We start from the raw sequence: 21361 nt of genomic DNA on the forward strand, positions 1-21361 counted from the left end.
ATGAGAATGGTTTTTTGCTAAGCATGATTTTTCTTCCTCTGCCAAGATTTTTTAAAGCTACGTATCTAGTACAACCATACCTTAGTGGCATTTAAACTGCATATATGATTTAAAGCTTATGTTATTATACAAGTTATTCTAATAGCTCCAATGGTTAAATCCTTTTCACAACATTTCAGTGGTGTTTACACTGAGTACAGCATAGGACAAAATTATACAGCATTGCTTAATATTTATAAGTCATTAGTGTACTTAGGAATTGCTGAACTTTCTACTTCATATTCCTTTTCTTAAAGTTGAAATGAAAAATAATGTTTTCTATATGTCATGATTAGTAGAGTGCAGTGCAGTGAAACACGAAAAACGGAGCATTTACTGTTGGAGATGCTCTCTGTTCTCTGCTAATGAAATGTCAATATGGTTTGTTGGTGTCACCTGTCTGGCTGATAATGGCAATGCCCTTCATTTCAGCAACTACTTTGCAATAACGTTAACCAATTGGTTGATGACATTTTGTACCAAAAATTAGGTGAAATTATTTCAAAAGCGCAACACAAGATGCTCCATTGTCTTTGACAGATTGTAGCTTTTATATTTACTAATTCTACAGTCAATGGATGGGAAAGGGGAACTCTGCTTGTTTTTTCCACATCAAAGTGTACAGGTCTTGGGGACTACTACTGAATTTGTGAAAGCTGTATAAAGCCTTTTGTGGCTCTAGTCTAGGAGGATGTCACTTGAGTCAGCGTCACTTGGGGCTGAAGTCTGTAAGTTTGAAAATGAAAAAAATCTGGGGATGTGAGTTAGAAAGAAGTGAGTTTGCCAGACCTCTGTAGCCCGCTCCTCATCTCTGCTTGAGGCTAACGGCTCGAGGCTAAAGCAGCCACTACTAAACTAACACACCCAAATCTCTGATATTAACCGTCTGCGGTTGAGTTGCATTGTGGGTCATGTAGGTGCCAGGTTTTGACTAGAAAGAAGAATGTGTGGAATAATATGGTATTATATCTCTGCTTATGCTGCATCAATTTTGATACTTAAAAAAACATTCGACATTGTTATAGGAGTGCTATGCTATGCTAAATCAGTGGCGTTCTCTCCGAACTTTTCATTCCTTTTTTATATGCAGTTTTTGGTAATGTAAGAACTGAAATGTGTTGTAATGTGTTCAGCATAAAGGAGGATCTTCATCAAGCTCCAAGAGATTGATGGTCATTCATATCTGGTCAATACAACGCCACAGAGCAAAGCCCCTCTATGAAATGAAACATTTTGTCAAAAATAATAACTCCATTATTCACAGAGCATGTTTGCAGATGTTATAGTGGACAAATAAAAAGGAAGCTGCGGTGATGTCACCACAATGGCAGGAAAATCAGGAATGCAAGCATCATGAACTGCTCATCTGAGATCATAGCTGCAATAAACAAGTTATGAACGGTAAAACACCCATCTGCTGACATGATGAATGGACAGCATATGGAAAAGACACTTTCTCAATGAGAACATAGAGTAATTTGCAACTCAAATGCAAGTTGCTTTGTGCCTTAAGTTTAAGATGAGCGAAGCTGTCTGAGAAATCCTTCCACCCCTTCCGTCAGTCGTAACTGAAACTTAAAACAGTGCAAAGTCTAATAATATCACTGCCATCGTCAAACCAGATGCAAACGTGTTAGTATTCATTACTGTTATGTAAAGAGACAGACCTGGGTTGGAGTTAAGATCCATGGGGTGCAGAGGAAGACGTGCACCCTTCTCAGCTGGAGGTTGAGGGAGCAAAAGCCACACTGTTGCTGCTGACCGCCGGCCCCCCAGTGCCACTTCTTCATCTGTTCTTGTTCTGTGCCACAGATAGATTCATCTCCCTCTGTTTCTGCTAAAACACACTCCACCACACTCTCTACTGTCCTTCTTACTCTCCCCCTCCTTCCTTTGCTTCTCGCTTTCCTCCACCTCATATAACTCTTTCGCCTAAAACTTCATTTCGTTAAGTCAAAGGCAGGTCAATGTGACAAACCAATCAGCAGCACTTAGGCAAGGTCAGGCTAAGGCTAGTCTGTCTGCCTCTCAGGAAGCCTTTCCTCTACATATACTTCTGTCAAAGGAGCTGAAAGAGCAGAGGAAGCATATTTCTAAGACAAACACAAAAGAAGTGTAGGAGAGAACTGCCGAATGAAACCGAGTGAGACAGCAAGCCGAAGGCAAGATGGTGTGTCTCTGAAGGAAGTGAGAGGGGTGGGGTGGGAGCTAGTGGTGGTGGTGGTGGAGGGGGAGGGGGTGGATCGTAAATCAAGCAGCCCTTCCCAAAGTGGGGACCTGTAAATCTGGCGAATGAAGAGTGGGCACTCGGCCAAATGACTCATCCACAGTGCTCTATAAATACAGCTGAGCGGGGTCGGCGAGGCTGCTGCTACTGGTGGCCAAGAAGCCCTGAGACACTGGGGTTTCTCCCTCTTGGAGGAAGGTCTTTAATAGCCTCCTTATCGTTTTTCAATCTCACCCTGACTTAAAGGCAAACCACACATCATTGGCTTCCATTAAATGGCAGAGAGCGCCCCTTTGAACCTGGGCTTGGAGGGTGATTAAATTTAAGAATGACACTACAAACTGAGAGGAAAAAAACAGGTAGTGGGGAGACTTCTAAATATTTATCCAGAGAGAAATCAGTTTACATACCACTGGTCTGAACATTCAAGTCAAGTGTCCCCATCAGACAAACATACTGTAGTAGTCTTCACTGGAGGCCAAAATATGCCCTGGCTGAGACCTGGCCAACCTGACACATGTGGGAGCAGGCGTTGTGGCGGGGGTTAGAGTGGGCTGACAAAAGAGATTTCTATGTGACAAGTCAAATACCGATCCCCTCAATAAGGCTGTTATGTAAGCATCTATGAGCTTCCTGTCCTGTCCCTCTCTTTGGCCTGAGACTCTGCCTGTTTGCAGGCCTCAGTGTGTTTCCTTCTGAGGATCTCACTGCCATAGAGTCTCACACACAGGGATAATAACGCACGGACACAAGAAAGGAAGAAGAATGAATTTTATTACTAGAGCACAGATGAAAATGAGGCAGATATTTCAAATAACATCTACCACATTCAAAAAGTATGCAGGTTATTGTTTGGACATGCTGACTTCCCCAGTCTCCTGCTTTTTGTCACGAACCTTTTTGAATCTGCAAGTCCAACATTTTTTACCACATGAGAGTCTGTGTCTGGCTGAGATGTGAAGAATGTATGCATGGGTTTTGTTCAATTGCATTTCATTCTCCGTACCTCATGTACCATTTGTTGTCCTTCACAGCTCAGGTACAAAACCCTTTACCACCACAAGCTGCTAGTTTATCATCTTTCAATTATCTGACAGCTTTATGAGGGGCTAATGGAGGACGCATCATTAAGTGACACACCTCTCCTGTGCAATATAAAAAGTGTAGCAGGCAACATTACATGTCCACTCCTACATGTTATCCTCTTGTGTTGTTATTGTAGTTGCCTTTTCCCATTTAGTGGTTGATCAATCATGGCTTTATGAAAAATGGGCTTCGTCATTCACTTGCAGTTTGAGCCATAATGTGAACTCCCACAGGTTTTGGTCCCATCACTAAAATACATAATCTGCCCCTTGTGTTGTTACAGAGAAACACAAGAGGACTGTAACTATTGATCAGACTGCTGAAGAAGATACTGACAACATATAAAACCATCAATCATTTTCATGTGCTGTTCCAAAGTTGTAACCTCCCACTAACAAAACAAACTGCTTTGTTAACTGTTAAATCCCATGCATTCACTCTGTCATTTCCCCCCGTTATTATAGCAATCTCTCTTTTAATTTAATTTAAATGTTTGTATACATATATGTATGCAGAAGTGAGGGAAAACATATATAAGCTGCATCTTTTTTTTAAAGGAATATTTCAATATTTTGGGAAATTATTAGCTTTCTTGACGAAAGTTAGATGAGAAGATTGATACCACTGTTATACTTGTCTGTCAAATATGAAGCTACAGCCAGCAGCCAGTTAGCTTAGCTTGGCATAACAGTGGGAAACAGCTATCCCAGATCTGTCCAAGGTATCAATGAGAAGATTGATACCACGCATAAAGACTGGAAACCGCTGTGGTTTTACAAGGGGTAATGTGCCGGACTATTTCTATGACTTTGCAAGGCAGGGGTCACGTGACCTATGGAGATAGCCGAAAGTGTCAGTAGGCTAGTTTTTGGTAGCCTTGCTAGCTTGTCAGCTGCAGTGACTTCCTGGGGTCTCTGCTGGTTGCCTGGCAACCTCACAGTCACAACAACACTCCAGGAAGTCGCTGCACCCAGACAAGAAATAGTCCAGCACATAACCTCCCTGTAAAAAAACAACTGTTAGCAGTCTTTATGCTAAGCTAAGGTAACTGACTGCTGGCTGTAGCTTCATATTTAACGGATAGATAGAAGAGTGGTATCAATCTTCTCATCTAACTATTGACAAGAAAGCAAATAAGCATATCTCCAAAAATGTTGAACTATTCTTTTAATTCATTTGAACACACAATAACAGTTAATCTCTTGATTTTAACCTCACTCCTGAGCATAACCCCAAATACTGTTGCTCCCTCCCTTAGGGGCAGTTTTTCCTCCCTCAGCTGGATGTGACAGTCCATCCCTTTTCTCAACAACCATTGCTTCAAACTTAAAGATGTTCATCACACTCAGCATGTTTCATTGCATATTGGCATTAATCATCACATAACCGTAAAAGGACAATATATTCTACAAATAGCAGATTTCACCCTACTGTCCGAAGTGAACACTCTCCAGACCTTTTGCTTTACTCATCAGTCTGTGAAAATCCCACACAGAAGGGAGGTATCCTTGTCAGAGAGACCATGACGAGACAATGCCTTCTTTAACAAACCTGATCTTTGTAAGAATCTCTGAGTGTACAATGACCAAACAACTTGCTGCTGCAGCTCTGGGAGCCCAGACTCCCACAGCACCTCCTGCAAGATACCTTAGGAAACCTGGTCAGTGACCTTTTCCTAATCCACCAAGCCACATGTAGTCAGGATTAGCAAACTCCAAACCTTTCAACCCTCTGTGAGAGGGTAAAACGATGTTGCATCTGCTTTGAAAACTAACAGGGGTCTGCATTGTTACTTTTAAATCCATTTGACAGTCGGCCAGAGTTTCCTTTCCAGCCCCTTGTCACAGGCTTTCAGAGGAAGGGAGTTTGAGTTGTCTGCAATCTGTTTGAGCACACAATCCCCAAAATGTTCTGCTTCCAACATCAGCCAATACAGTACAATGGAGCTGCTCCTAAATTCTGTGACACTGAAGAGTCTTTTCAATCACGGCACTCCAACATTATCTAGACAGATTTCATCCATGCCCACTGCCTTGACATTAATGAGTTTTCTAACTATCTCAACAACCTCTGCCAAGGACATTTTCTCAGACTCCAAAATTGTCCTCCTTTTTCTCCTGAATTAAGGATGTGTCTGCTGGGTTTTCTTTCTCAAACTGCCTCCTAAACCTTCCAACTATTTCCCCAGTCAATGTCAGCATTTCCCTACCTCTGCAAAGGCAGACTGAGCAACGTTCTGCCTGCACCTTCTGGGACACTGAATGGTTTTTCAGAACTCAGTGAGGAGGAACATCTAAAAATCATCCTCCATTGTCTCTGTTATCTCTTCCCAACCCAATATTCTGCTTTTTCAACTATGCAGCATAAGCCTTGCTGGCCTGCAAATACCTTTCAGACTAAGGAGTACCAACTGGGTCCAGAGGGCCTTCAATTTTAGACTGACAGCACTGGTCTTCATATGGGTCAATCAACCAACAGGACTTTGAGCTACCACCACCAACCAGCATTTGAGGACAGCTCCAATTAGCTGATTCCATTACAGAGGCATTTGAAGGAGTGGAAAGATGGTGATAGACATTTTGGTTGGCATCCAGCTCTGTCTTTATTTTCAAATTAAATAATTTGGTTTGAATAATATGGGGGAAGTGTGGATTTGTTTACAAGCTGTTGACCACTCGTGTTGTTGATTCATCATCTGGGAACCATGAACATCCTAATTTTTTTCCAATCCATGTTATAGCTATAGAGATATTTCCCTGAATAAGTGAAAACTTTTACCTGCTTGTGGCGCTTCATGGAAGTCAACAAAGTCATTAGAATTCATCCTCTGGGGACCGTGAATATCTGTACTAAATTTTATTGCAATCCATCCAATAGTTGTCAAGACATTTCCCTAAAAAATAAAAATGTCAACCTCATGTTGGTGCACGTTCAGTAGTAATTGACATATTTCCATCTGGACCAAAGTGGTGGACTGACCAATCGACAGACTGATATTGCCAGCCACGCTGCTAATATGGCTTAAAAAATGATTATTCCTTTAAATGACACAATGTATGTTTACTGTAATGTCAACACAATGCATTTAGTCTCCTATTTCAAAAGGTCTCTGTCCTATCGAGCTATAAAAGCTTCATAATTTCAGAGTTGAGAGCCACAGCACTGAGCTCCAAATGAATTGTCACAATCTCAAACACAAACATCCACCCCTGAGATCCTCCCTGGGGAAAATGTCACTAATGAAGCCAGTGGGTGGCTCACTGTTTTCAATGTTTAATGTTGCATCAGAGGAAGAAACTCGGTGATGTAGGCTTAGAATATTAAGGAACATAAAACTGATATCTGATATCATGACCTAATTCAATATGAAAAACTTCTGTGTTGCATCAGGGGGGAAAAGAAAGAGCCACTGTCTTCACTAAAAGTCAAAACAAAATTCTACAAGCTACATGCATTATAGGCAAACTATAGACTCTGAACTGATCTGTGGGTGAAATTGAATCTCTGCCATTGGAGCCTTTGTAAATTATTTTCTTACTTCATGCTGTCAGGACATTGAAATCCACTGTATGAGGTTGTCCTCATACAGTGGAGTGCTTGGGGTCATAAATTTAGATATCAAGAGAACAACAACAAGGGATGTGAATCTCAGAAGCCCCATTTGAGAAATGTCAACAGCAGCAGCTTGCCAGGCCATAACTCCTCCTCCAGGAGGCCATATGCCGCTGTGTCACAGACAGCAGGCTATTGACTTTATATGCACACTGGGAAAACATGGATGTGCGTAAACATGTCTGCACACATGCACACAAACACACCCACACACATACAAACATACGCTGAGGAAGAGAGAGAGAGAAGAAAGAGAAGTTCAGTTTCTGACCTTTTTGAAAATGTCATATCACAAAGCGAATTCTTGAGAGAGAAAGGACACAGACACTATCCCACAGTCTCTGACCAGACAGACTAGTGGGAGACGTACAAATGAAGATAGTCGACACTTTTATATGCAAAACAGTCTTGTCATTCATGCTTCTTCGGGCTTCATCATTTTACCACAGTAATATCCATAAAATCAGTTTCCCTCTTAATTAATGTGTGCCTAGATACTGTTGCTCTATTCCTCCTGGATTTATGATGCATTAGATGCTGTGTGGGCACTATGCATCCAACTGCTAATTAAATCAATATATCAAAACTTGTTTGTATCTTGTGTGTCAAATTAATTTGATCAAACTTGTATATGGATTAATATCTATTCTAGCTATGACAGTAAAGTGAGTATAGGAGGTGGTGTTCATGTATGTGTGGTGAAGAAGTAATTTTATTTCCTGGAGCTTTTAGATTTATTCCAGCTGGGTGGGGCGTCCTCCCTGGGCTCGTTAGAGTTCAACAGCTGAGCATCCTGTGAAATTGTTGTTTTTAATTTTGTATGTATATATATTTTTTGCATTTCAAGATATGTTTGTTTCTTCTCTTTTTTCCTATTTGTTTTTTATTTTGTGGATTATTACCTTTATCATGTTTCTTTTTATTTTGACACGTGATGCTGATCTTGTTTGTTGTATATGTACTGCCACACCCTTTCCTTTGAAATCTGCTCTATGTGAACTATTTTTATGACAGTGTTTGATTAGTTTTGCACATTTGTCACACCTTTTAGCTTATTATATCTTCTATTTTATCTTACTGTACTTATCCTTTTTATATTGTCTTGTGTTTCTTTTATATCTTGTCTTAATGTCTTTTGTGTCTTATGTAAAGCACTTCGAATTGCCTTGTTGTTGTGTGCCTGCACACTGAGGAAAGTATTAACCAAAACATTTGTGCTTGTCACTCCTATGCATTGTAAATGAATGAGTAAAAAACTCCTGATTTTGTGTGGAAACCAGTTGCTTCTCTTTGAAGCATGCCTTGAAATAGAACTGCAAATGAAGCTGTGAGCCTGTTGTCGGATTAAAATAGTCAACAGTCTTTCAGACACGCCATAAACACCATCTTACATCTTACATCCACAGATGTATGTAATGTTTTATGGGGTGGGAGTTATGTGTTTTCTTTTCTTTTTTTTCTTACTATGTGTCTTGACTGTTATGCTGTGGTTGTTGTTGTTCTGTGAGCACACTGAGGCAAATTCCTAAGAACTAAGTTGTATAGCAATAAAGTACTGAATCTTGAATCTTATAATATGTGCGCAGTAGAGCTACGGATAATATGAGATGATAAAAATGGATTAAAGTAGTTCAGCCAACTCCGAAATAAACATAATTACAGTATAGTTAAAGCTGCACCAGTGGCCATTGAACCTTTGTTTATACAAAGGGGCACACACATATACACACATACAGCTGATGCCAGCACCAGAAGTTATCCATGACTAATGTGACATTGGGACCTATTTGAAAACCACCTCCATATATCCTGACACTGAAATGTCGGCACCACAGATTAATATGCTTTCTCATTTACTCTACTGGGGCATCTTAACCTTAAACACTGATGCCTAGAGGGTAATAGTCTCAGCCTGCCATATTACCATCCACGAACAAGTTGAATAATTGTTTGGGTTATTAAAGGCCCCCTGCTAGTTTGGGCTTTTTTATTTAATTCATCTATCCATCACTCCATCATCAACTTTAGGTGCTTATAGTCTACATGCCAGCTTATAAGTAACCCCTGGCTTACTCATAATGAACAGTGCAGTGGTCTGTGGTCTTATGATTACATGTCTGTCTTCACCCTCCAATAGTAATCATTCAGTCATTACTGTTTAATAAGAGAAATATACAGGTTTAGGTAAGATTAGCATGTTATCCTGATAAAGGATAAGGCTGTAAAGAACTGCAATAAACTAAAGGTATGAAGTGTTTCAAAAAGTTTAAGTCATTCTGACAAAACAATCTTAACTCAAGATCCACTAAGTAGCTTTTTCTGAAACTCTTAATTGCATCTCACAGTCTTCATCAGCAGATAGAGTTTGCTCAGTCATTGCTAAGCAAATGTTTACAAATGCTGAAACTACAAATGATGCTATAATGCTCTACAAAGTATTTGTAAACTTAATAATTCACTCATATTACCGTATTTTTTATGGTAAATCTAGAGAAAGTGTTTAAATGTTAAATTAATGCTTAATCAAATTCTGCACTTTTCAATAATGTCACCACAACTTATCAGCAATCTTGTTGTTTCATAAATCCAGTGTGAAAGAAACAAACCCCTCAAATGAGGCAGCTCTCCTAGTCATTACTGTATATGAACTCACATTAACTCTCAGCACAAAGACTACAATCATGCAGAATTCATTAAGACTTATGCAAAATGACATTGTTTCCATTTGTGAAAATACATCAAAATGCACTACAAGGATTAATTTTATTCTCCTCAGCTTCCTATTGAATTTAAGCTTACTTATTTCCCCAGTAATGTAATGACTTTGAAAACCACATGAGGGCACTATCACCTTTACTTAGACAGGCTCTGAGGCTTTTCTTTGACCTACCTTCACAACAGCACTATGTCAACTCACACTTAAAATGAGGAAATGCCTAGACACTACTTTACTTTATACAATAAGCTGAAGCTAAACATAAGGACACTCCTCTACTATACTCTCCAGGTATGTATTATAAACCTGCCCTGTAAACAGCATTTATGTTTGAGGCCATCCACCTGCTCATGGCAACATGATCCCAAGGTCCTCTCATGAATGAAGGGATGGTGGCCTCTGGGTATGAGCTGAGAAATAATCCCATAATTCAGCAGAGGTGACTTGCTGTGGCCTGACCAGCTACTCTAATCATGCTACCAAGAGAGAGAGCGAGAGAGGGCTAAGCCTGGGGCAAAGAGAGAGAGAGTGACATACTGAACTCATACTGCAGCCAAAGCCTTGTGTTTATTAGAGCTTAGGGATAGAGAAGCACACTGTTTCTCCATCAAAAACACAGCGGGAAGCGTTTCCTGTGTTGATTCTTGTTTTATAGGAATGGGATGATTAATCACAGTTAGTCGACGGGAAGTGACATTTAGCTACAGGTACTCATGCAAATTTGACAGTTAAAAAAATGAAGAGTCTGTGCCATTTTGTCTAAAATCATAATTTGTTAAAGGCAGGCTCACTGTATTGCAGTCTCAAAACCCAGATCTCTCGTGCTCAGAGCTGTGTTATACCATGCAGCTGTGCTCAGATCAGACATTCTTGGGAGGATTCAACAACATCAGATAAAACTGCACACTGATCCTGTGCGGCAGGATGTTCTGATATGTATTCCAGATATATGGACTGAGAGAAATCCAGTTTTTTATTCTGTCAGTGCTGCCTGTGTATGAGAGATACTCTTAAGAAGTTACTTTTCCTGTGATCCCTTAGGAAGTACCAGAATTTAGGATAGTTTGCAGGTGCATCCAAATATGGCTACACAGAAAATGGCATAATGTAATCCTTAAGCATAGCATAAAATGTCCTGCACAGATAATCTTAAAAATAAACGTTTAATGCCAGAAACAGAAATTCTGACAGCTGTATTCATGCATTTTTTTGTTATTCCTCTTCCCTTTAGCTCAGGCCCACGTGTGCTTGCACATGTTGTAACGTGTCAGTGTGATGGAAGACAGCGTCACTGGTGCTTCAAGTCTTGGTTTGGGTGAGCAAAAGTCCTGTTGTGTCTGTACCTGTGTTTCTCTGTCATACATAAAAACAAAGATATAACATTGATTCTAGTCTAAATATTGTTGGCCATGTGGTGAATCTGCTTCATAAGCCCCCTCTCTTCCTCAGAGACTTTTCCTGCAGGTTTAACACGCATCATCCAGATGTGGATGTGCACAGTGAAAGAGACAAAGACAAGAGAGATGAGAACAACAAGAGAGAAGAACAGAAAAAGCATCAGAGTGAGCACAGCACAGGTGAATGAAAGTTGCAGAGATGGTTTCTGAACTATTTTGTACATTTTTCAAGGCACAAAGTGACTAAGTAAAACTTTCCAGAAAAGCTAAAAATACAGAGTTGTGTGTTCATCTGAGAGCAGAGTGTCCCTCTCCATACAGATGTCCCAATGCTGCTCATGTTCAAACCTCACCACCACCCTTGCAAGACAACGGACATCTCTGTACAACTCTGACTCCCCCCTCCGATCACTTCCCGTCCATCTGTCTGCCAGAGACTGTCCATGTGTTGTGTTCAAACTGCAGAGCCCCATTTAGACCAGTGGAATATATGTGTTGTGTTTTCCTTTCATTTTCTCTCTCTGCTTCTCTAAGACCTCTTTCTTTGCTGTTGCCATGTTCTTGTTTTCCATCAGTATGAGGTCGCAGTAGATGTTGCAGAATGGGGAAAACAGTTCAGTAGTAGTGGTACTTAATGAAGAATGCTGAATCTCTCTTCAAGTCTATTGAGTCCTGACGAGGCCCTTGTAGTGAACATGTGGGTAGTCACATTCTTATCCACATGTTTTGGTCTGCGTGCGTAATTTTACGGCATCTGACACACGGCCATAACAAGCCCAGCCTTTGATCGTTTTAAGAAAAAGGTTTACTACAGACATTGTGGCCAGTGGAGTGTGAGCCTATGTGTGTAAACCAGAGAAATCATATGTGTGACTAAACCTTGTGTACTGGAACTACACAGTAATACTAAGAACAGTACACTAATTTGACATTTTGGGCAATATGATTTTTTGCTTTCTTGCAGAGAGTTAGATGAGAAGATCGCTATCACGCTGGTATCTCTGATCCAAGACTACCTGATTAAATAAAGGTTATATATATCAATCTGTTAAATATGAAGCTACAGCCAGCAGTCGGTTAGCTTAGCTTAGCATAAAGACAAGAAATAGGGGTTATACAGGGATTATACACCTATAACAAAAACTTGTAGTTTTACACTTTGGTTTTTATACAGATTAAACAATGAGATATATTGTGTTTATTCGTGAGTTACAGAGGTGCTGGATTTTGTTACCGTTGGACAGAGCCAGGCTAGCTGTTTCCAAGTTTTATGCTAAGCTAAGCTAACCAGCAGCTGGCTGTAGCTTCATATTCATCCTTCAGACATAAGAATGGTCATTCTTCATATCTACCTCTAAGGAAGCAAATAAGCGTATTTCCCAAAATGTCAAACTACTTCTTTGAAGTGAGACAAAGTAACTTTAAAAAAAAGAAATAACTAAATCTTCATCTTACAAATGAAAGTTGAATTCTTAAGTAATAAAACAGACACTCGGGTTTTGCTGCTACAGCCTTACTTGGTCTGGGGTAGTTGGTGGCTAATGTTGGCTAATGTAAGCAAACTTTAGATATGACATTACTGATTCAGTTTGCTGACTTTATGACTCCACTCTACTTGTGCTACTGTTAGACTATGCTTTAGAATTTATCTTTATCCTATAGTTGTAATTTGTGCCATTGTTCAGCAAAAGTTACATAGTCTCACTTTAATCAAAGTGCTTAAAAGGGTAAATACAACAGAGAATATGATGTAAAAGGATCCAACTTATCCACCTCAAACTATAGTTTCTATTTTTCTAAATAAAAAGTCTAAATCCTCTAAATGTATATTATATAAGAACATTTTATTCATAAAAGAAGACAAAAGACAAACAACACATGCAAACTGGATAAGGACAAAAGGATGAAAAATGTTACATATACAATAATGAAAACCTCATCAGTCAATGATGACCTTGGTTTCAAAAAACAGAGATCTGAAGGTGAAGTCATTAATTATTTTGGGCGTCCTACTGGTAAACGCCCCTGAATTTTAAACTTGAACACACCACAAACATTTTAGGATACAAGCTGGTAGGAAAATATTTGTCCTTATTTATTCCGTAATGGCAGCTAATATATTATCAGGACAAAAAAAGGATAAACTGCCTCAGTTGTCTATTACTTTTTACACTGTAACTGCACTGTGTTCAAAGTATTAGTATTATGACTTTTTTCAATAGCTTTTTATACTTCAATCACTTTTCCTTACTTTAAACAATACACTAAAGTGAAGATATGGTATGGTTGATATCAAAAACTGAAAATGCATCATATGGTGCTTTATCAATATGTTAACATTTGATTTACAGGATCTGTATTAAATGGTAGCACATTATCCCTGTGGCCTCACAGTCATACAGGACTGAAACAATAGCATGAGCTGCATAACAAGGTTGAAACTGCTCCCTGACAGATATTTGACCACATTCACCACAAAAGACATACCAAACTGTTTCATAAAAACCTCCATATCCAACATAGATAACCAAAATACTCCAACAGATGACATCTTTTAAGGTGCGTTAAGTGGAATATGGCAGCTGGGAACAGCACCTGGTGTATCATGGAAATTATGTTATGATTGCTATTGCAGGTGGAGAAAAATGTAGTCACTGGATTTCAAATTTCCTCTCCCCTCTTTCAGAATTTTTACAGAAGCTAATACAGTCTGGTCCCACAGAAGAAAAACAAAAGACAACTGTTTGTAGTGGTGCAGACTGGAAAACACAAACACTAAGTCTCATAAGTCAAGAGAAATTGAAAATCTGTCAATACACCACACACCACAAACTGTTTACTGTAACAATATGTCTCGACAGTAAGGTTGTATATGTAAATAATATGATATTACACAGCGTGCAAAACCAACAGCATATATTGTAGCACATGGAAAGGGGAACTGAAACTGAGACTGAAAGGGGGCACATGAAGTGAGGCATGTGATAATTTTTTTAGTAGGTTTTTTTTATTTTATTTATAAAAACAGGTTTATCTAACCAAGCATAGCCAGAAATTCAAAAGCATAACTGATTATTTGGACACTTTTTAGATACATGTGGATGACGTCAGTCATAAATGGTGTTAGAGCGCCTATCCCATGACTGAGATGTTGCAGGTTTGAAAATTCACAGCAGCCAATGTGTGTAATATCAGCCACATGTCCTTTCAAAATGTCTTTGAGCAAGCGTCCAAACTCACCTGATCACTCACTGTAAGATGATCAAATAGCATCAAAAATAGCATGAAAACACCTCATATCTAATGTCTTTAGAGTGCTACTTTATATTGGAAAAACAATTTTTGTTTCACTACATGTGTGCTGATACATCAAAATGCATGTAGAAAAATTGTGCGAAAACTAAACTGTTTCTGTATTGTTTCTCCTGTAACACAACCACCTCCAACCATGAGAACTATTAATCACAAGTTGACAAGTTGACTTTGCTTAATTTCAACGTGAACATGGAATGGCTGCAGTGAAAAGTAGCAACAGAAAGTGCATGAAATTATCTCTGCAGGGAACTGTTAATCCTGAACTGATGTTTAAACTATTAGAGAACCAACAATAGCATCCAAAAACAAAAACACCATCAAGAGTCTTTCAAGCGAACCTGTGACACACCTGGACTTTTCATCTGTCAGTTCTGGCCAACTGCCCAGATTACTTATTGTCTACTCATTCTGGGCAGCCTTTAATTGACCTTTTACTGACAAATGTTAGGATGAACTTGCACCATTATCTGCCGGGTAACATTGTTTTTGAGTTTGTGTATGTCCGGTGGGAGCCGCAAATCATGTGAAAAAATGTCTTGATACTTATATTTTGGTTTCCTCTGAGAGAAACTGTTGTAGATACACACCAGGGAAAAGATTAAGATAAATAAAATACAAGTAGGCCTAGTTGTTGCATACATCCTGTGCTTTCTAAAGGCTTTCACTGTAGGTGGATCAACTGTTGATGCACTCTGCTACTGTATCTTTTAACAGCTGTCTCTATTTCCCCAGTGTGCATGTGTGTTTTAAATATCTGTCCCACAGAATCACATTCCTGGCATTGCGCCGCCTGGGAAAATACCCCACTATTCCTTTGTGTTGTATCCGACCACGTTTTCATACAGTCTTCTGGCGTCTGTGCGTGTGTTCGTCTTTGAGTTTATGTATGGGAGTATGTGTGTGTGGTCAGTGGTTTATGTAAGTGAGCTTCTGAGCCAAGTTTCTGAACTCTGAATCAAAGGAATAGTTTGACACTTTGGGAAGCACTCTTGATCTCTTGGTTACCGAGAGTTAGATGAGATGATTGATACCACTCTCATGTCTGTACGCTAAATGTGAAGCTACGGCCAGCAGGTGATTAGCTTAGCTTAACATAAAGACTGGAGGCAGAAGGCACTATTCCTTCAAAGAGAAGTTAAAAAGTTTTTGCCACCAAAATGGCAAATTTCAACTTCAGTCTACCTGTCTCTTCAGTGAGAAAAGGGTTTATTGTCAGAGGCAAAACAAAAAGGTTCCTCTTAGTGGAATAAAAACAAAGTGAGAGTACTAGAAATGGAAAGTAATAGAGAAAGAATGTTGTAAGATTACAGTGATCCCAATTGCACAACATATGACTTCCCTTTTTCTTCTCTTTCCAATGAAATTTCCCTCTACCATAGAAAGCAGCATGTAAAAATAGATAATTTTCACAATGTTTAAAACTTCACCGAAATGTATTAACTGCAAACAAGAAGGATCAAATCCCTATGTTTTTGTTCCTGCTCATGCTCCAGTCACCATTGTTATCATCATATGTCCTCAGTAATTAAATTGCTGTCATCTTTTCCTACCTGGAATGACCTCAAAGAGAAATTTTCCCCCATCATCGCCGCTAGTTGGATGTTCTGTAACTTTGTTTCCAGGCAAGAAAATGGTTCCCTGTGGATAATAAAGAACAGACTGATCAGAAGCAATATCCCAAACAGAGTATTTTGCTTAAAACATTTAGGACTAAACGATAGTTTTGTTTATATATGCATTAAAAATGTTTTGCATGTAACTGCACATTTACCATGTGATCTAGAACAGTTCACGCTGCACAACCTTTCCTGCTGTTCTCTTGCAACGGCAGCACTCCTGAGCTCAGCAGCACACCAACTCTCACACGTTATCACAGGAAAAGTATGTTTAAAACACTGACGTGTTTGTCAAAGGATTTTGCAATGTCATGTGTATCAGGTGGTGTATAGGTCCCCAGGGACGGGTCTGGATGATGGAGCTGAGCTGTTATAAAATGTGGCAAAGTGGCAGCATTATAGAGGATCACCATCTCTCTGGCTCAGCTCTGTCCACAATGATACATCATCTGTGTGACACCAAAGGCCAGAGATTTGCTGCTTTAAATAGCAGGAGCATCAGCATCAGCTTTTTCCAGAGTCAACCTCTCAACAACCTTACTGTCGAGACTCACTGTCTGTTAGAAAGGCTGTTGGGCAGATCTATGTATCAAGTCTTCACAGGGCATCATGGCTGTCACACTCATTGACTGGACCAGTGATACCATTACCAGTGATAACCAGAATATAATATTTACCTCTAATATTGCTGGACTCAGAAGGGTCACAGTATGTGTCTGCAGGTGCCTGTGAGTCATATTAGTGATAGCAGTGGTAGAAAACAACTGCATTTACTTTTCCTACTTCTACTAGATTCTTACTCCTTTACATTTATTTGACAGTATAGTTATGAGTTACTTTGCTGATTAACATTTTACCTATAAAACATATGATCACTTATGAAACATGCTACATTGTTATTGATTAAACTACCCGACAAGATATAAAGTTGTAAATTTAGCTCCACATCAACGAAATGCTGCTTATATGTTAATGTCTCCATATTAATAATCCAATAATATATCATATAATCATGCAACACTGATAGGGGCCATTCAGCTGCCTTATTAGTACTTTTACTTTTGATACTTTAAGTACATTTTTCTAATAATACTTCTGTATTTTTGTTAAGTAAAATTATGAATACTGGACTTTTACTGATTGATTGATTTTTGCATTGAGCTATTGCTGCTTTTTAGAGGTACAATGAATTAATTGTAGCCAGAAAACTCAGTGATTCCAACTTCTCAAATGTGAGTATTTGGTTGTTTTTCAGTATTCTATGATTGCAAACTGAAAACCTTTGGGTTTTAGATTGTTGGTCAGTCAAAACAAGCAATCTGAATATGTCAGGTTGGGCTTTGGGAAATTGTGATGGCCATTTTTCCCCATTTTCCTGACATTTTATAGGTCAAACGATTAGTTGAAAAAACAATCATCTGATTGATCGATAATTAAACTAATTATTAGTTGCAACCCTACTGAAGTAATAATAATAAACTTTATTTATATAGCACTTTTCTTAACAAGGTTACAAAGTGCTTTACAGATTACAAAAAACAAAAACAGTAGATAAAAACAATGACAAAATAAAAACAAATAGATCATTAAGGGTCTGAGTATTAGTGATAAAATTATTTTAAATTGTATACGCTGCACACTCAGCAGTTTGGTAACCTTACCAAGTAAATGACCAAGTACGTGCACATGTTAATCCTATGAAAATGACAAAGTAGTTACTTACTTCACTTAGTCTTCTCTTAATTAATGTGACTATAAAGGATTACAACACAACCAGCAGCAGGTTTGCATTCAAACAGTGACTATACAGTTGATTAACAACTCAGACATCAGTACCACTATACAGCATCTGACAATCATTAGAGTGTCCTCTGGGTTAATGTTAATGCAGACAAGATGTGTATCGGTGACAGCATCAGTATTAAGAACACCACACACATTAACAGGCTCTGAGGGGAGTCAGTTTCCTTCCTGCTGAGAGAGAGAGCTCTTTAATGAGCCATAACTGTGACAACCAGGAAGTGGAAACCCTACCTGAGCCCCCAGATGAAGTGCTTTTAAAGGGGGTTACAAAGATGGGACAGACATGTTCCAAAGTGGAGGAATGTGGGAGAGAAAGAGCTCGTTTGATGTGGCTGTCAGCAAGAGAATCTGTTCAGCATTAGTATCTTGGGATTAAAAGCTTCTTTGAGAACTTTTTTCAGTGAACACAGATTTTATTGTCATGCCCATTGTACTGATTCCAGGGAAACAGGAGATGACTTAAATTAATCGTGTGTGGGTGAGATAGACTTCATAAATGTGTGCCTTTTGGACTGTAAATATTCTTAAAAAGAAGAAAAGGACCTGTGTAGTCCCCCCATACTGTAAAACCACAACACCACTGATATTCTTCTCCTGTTTCTAAGCCACAGCTACACTTTCTATGCGGACATCCTCCCTGGTGGGCTGTTGTTTGCTGCAGGCAAACCCAGCCACAGACACAGTAATATTTAACAAGCAAAGAATACGGTAGCCTGGCCCAACCCAACAAGGCAAAAAAACCCCAACCTTTTTGGAGTGTTTTCTGCATTTTTACATTGTTGTTAACTAGGATGAGGTCATTTTTGGAAATGGTGTAATGACACAAATCCAATTATCTTTTGTTCTTAACCAAAAAGCTACACACACATATGGGAAACAAAAGTTTTAGAGAAATCTGTTTGAGAAAAGCGACAGCAGGAGGCTTAGGCTTGTAAGCAGCAGCCCAGCCTGTCAGGGGGCCGTTTCTGAGGCTGTGTCCAACAGTATGCTCAAAATTAAATCAAATTTCGTGTTTTCTCAGACTGTAAGCAAATACCAGAATACTGACTGTGACTCCAGCTCTGCTCATTTAATAGCATCTACAAGTTTGTCTGACGAGCCTGCACACATTGCAGCAATTAAATCCAAATGAGACGTTTTTTTGGTCATAAAACTAACATTCAAGTTTGTTTGGAGTATATTGATGGTTACAGGGTAAATGTCTGTGCAATTGTGCGCCTCATTGTTCCCTGCAGCCTTGGGTGTTTCATTAATTACCCTTAGGTCAGATAGGCTTTCTCAATTAAATGATAGGAAGACACTGTGGGACCAGCTTGTACACCGTGGCATATAAAAGGCTATCCATTATTAATGTCTAAATGTTGTTTTAATGAGTTAATACCATTAAAAGTGTGTCCTCTACATGATAAAGAAGATGCTTAAAGTCTCATGGGAATTAGCAGCTAGTTTGGTCACCTGGCAAGTTGCCCCAAGAGTGGATCTCTCTGCAGTTAAATACCATAGCTAATCTATCGGGCCACTTCCATTGCTTACCTTACCTAATGACTTATTTAAAACAGAAGTTTATTTGGAAAGCTTTAGGAGTCTCACGCTGCTTGAACCGATATACAGTACTTTGTTATGCCACAAGAATAACAGAATTGCCACAATAATGTGAAAAAGACACAGGCTGAAAAATACTGCAATGTTTCTTTAAACGCTGGGGAGTGCTATAAACACAACACTGACATTTAAAGTTCATAGGCAAACTTGCTAGCAAAGAGTTGGCTATTTACACATCCAGCAGATACAGAGCAACATACGTTCATTGAGAGTCGTGTTTTATGGCCACCTGATGAATGTAAGTTCAAAATTCACTCTTGCTCTTTCACTGCTAAATGCTCCACTATATTCACCAGCTGGTTGCTAACTTTGTCATTCTGCTGTTTGGTGCTGAGGTAGTGTGCAGTTACAGAGCTTTTCACTGAAAACAGCTGCTTACTGCACCAGACAATGATGCTGTGAGAGCGGTGAGAGTGAATTGCAGGTCGGAAAATGATGAGCTCAAAGATGCTATAAAGCTCCGTAGAGCTACAGTTAACTGCAGAGTTGGGTGATTATTCTCTGAGGGTTCATCACTAGCAGCAACCCCTTTTCCATACAAGTAGTCATGTGATCCATCGTTAACATAAAAATATTGATAATAGTTACTTTAAGAATAAAAATTACACCACTGGAATTTCTCCTGGAGACTAAGTCTCTAGCATTAGCAAAATTTGTTTAAGGCTAGTAAAATAAATCAATCAAGTATGAAGTTTAAGTTTAAAGATAACCTTAGTTTATTAAATAATGATCTGGTTTGATGAATGAGTGTAGAAAACAGGACATGTGGCAAGATAATGAAATGCAGGGCAATATATTGTGGAGCAGAAATTGATTTCAGATTGCAAACAGATAAATGCTCACAGTGAAGTCAATTAACCAGAAGTTATTGGTGTAACAGATCATTTAAGTGCTCATTAAACCTTGGCTGGTTGATCAGTAGTCCTTCTAGCCAATAATTACTGTTCTGCAGCTTCAGTGACCTCTCAGACACAGGAAGTCAAACTCAGTGGGAGACCTGGAGACGGTACGTATACTTTTAGCCTGTGTGGACTATAGTAAGTGTGTGTGGACTATAGTAAGTGTAAGTGCATCTGTATGTCTATGTGTTTTTTTCTTTTCACTATCGGAGTCTCTATTTTTGCCTGTGTGCCTGCTATAAGACCTGCCTATTCAAGTGTCTATTCAACGGTTGTTGTGCTCTGATTGCTTCGCTGACTCCATCAATCCAATAAATGTCTTCATTATTTCACAGTTTTAAAACAGGTAGTTCTGGTTTTCAGCTCTGACTGGCTGAGCCTTGTTCAAAAGCCACTGTAAAACACTCAGTAAACCCACAGCTGCGACTGCATAACATTCACTACAATATTAATATGCCAGTCAAATAGGGTGGATTTTTATTTACTTGGTGGATTAACTGTGGGTGAATGGTGTGAGAAGTTAGACATGAAAAGTGATGCTACTGAAAAGACTGAAATTAACAAGAGGTGAATTAAAAAGTTGGGAAAATCACAAAACACGGCTGTAACCATTAAACAGGTTATGTGAAATATTTGCTGAAAACAGTGAGTGGCAGAAACAGTAACCAAAGATGAATGAGAAAACTCGCCCATGTTTGGAGCTATATTGCCTGATATGATGGTCTGAACTTGTAATGCAGGCAGACTTTATGAAAATCACACAATCTCTGGCACTAAATACAAACGCAACACTGGACCGTCTAGCAAATAATTGTGTAATGTAGAACAAAATCTGGGACAGAGAGCTATAGAAGCAGACAACAAGTACAAGAAATGGTCTGAAGCATGTTTCAAAAACTACAAGATCCCTAAGACAAAAAAGCAAGAAAGCCTACAGTGTATGTGCAAGCAGCTGGAAAACACAGTGTCCTGCCACTTTCTTGCAGTAATACCTGTCACTGCTGCTGCTGCCTGCGTGATGCAGAGACTTTTTATCTTCATCCAAAAAG

The 21361-nt window shown here is 39.1% G+C and overlaps 1 protein-coding gene across 2 annotated transcripts in view; it reads right to left on the reverse strand.

The window, feature by feature from the left end:
* Positions 1-21361, reverse strand: part of arhgap24 (Rho GTPase activating protein 24) — a 73102-nt gene that overhangs the window by 29869 nt on the left and 21872 nt on the right. The window contains exon 3 of one of the 2 annotated variants that reach the window (XM_044174223.1): positions 15943-16030. In XM_044174223.1, coding sequence (XP_044030158.1) covers positions 15943-16030 — 88 coding nt within the window. Of the gene's footprint in view, positions 1-1706; positions 2193-15942; positions 16031-21361 lie in introns of those variants that run through there. The other variant, XM_044174225.1, reaches the window with a different exon arrangement.

The sequence above is a fragment of the Siniperca chuatsi genome, linkage group LG18 (genome assembly GCF_020085105.1).
Source record: "Siniperca chuatsi isolate FFG_IHB_CAS linkage group LG18, ASM2008510v1, whole genome shotgun sequence".
Taxonomy (NCBI): domain Eukaryota; kingdom Metazoa; phylum Chordata; class Actinopteri; order Centrarchiformes; family Sinipercidae; genus Siniperca; species Siniperca chuatsi.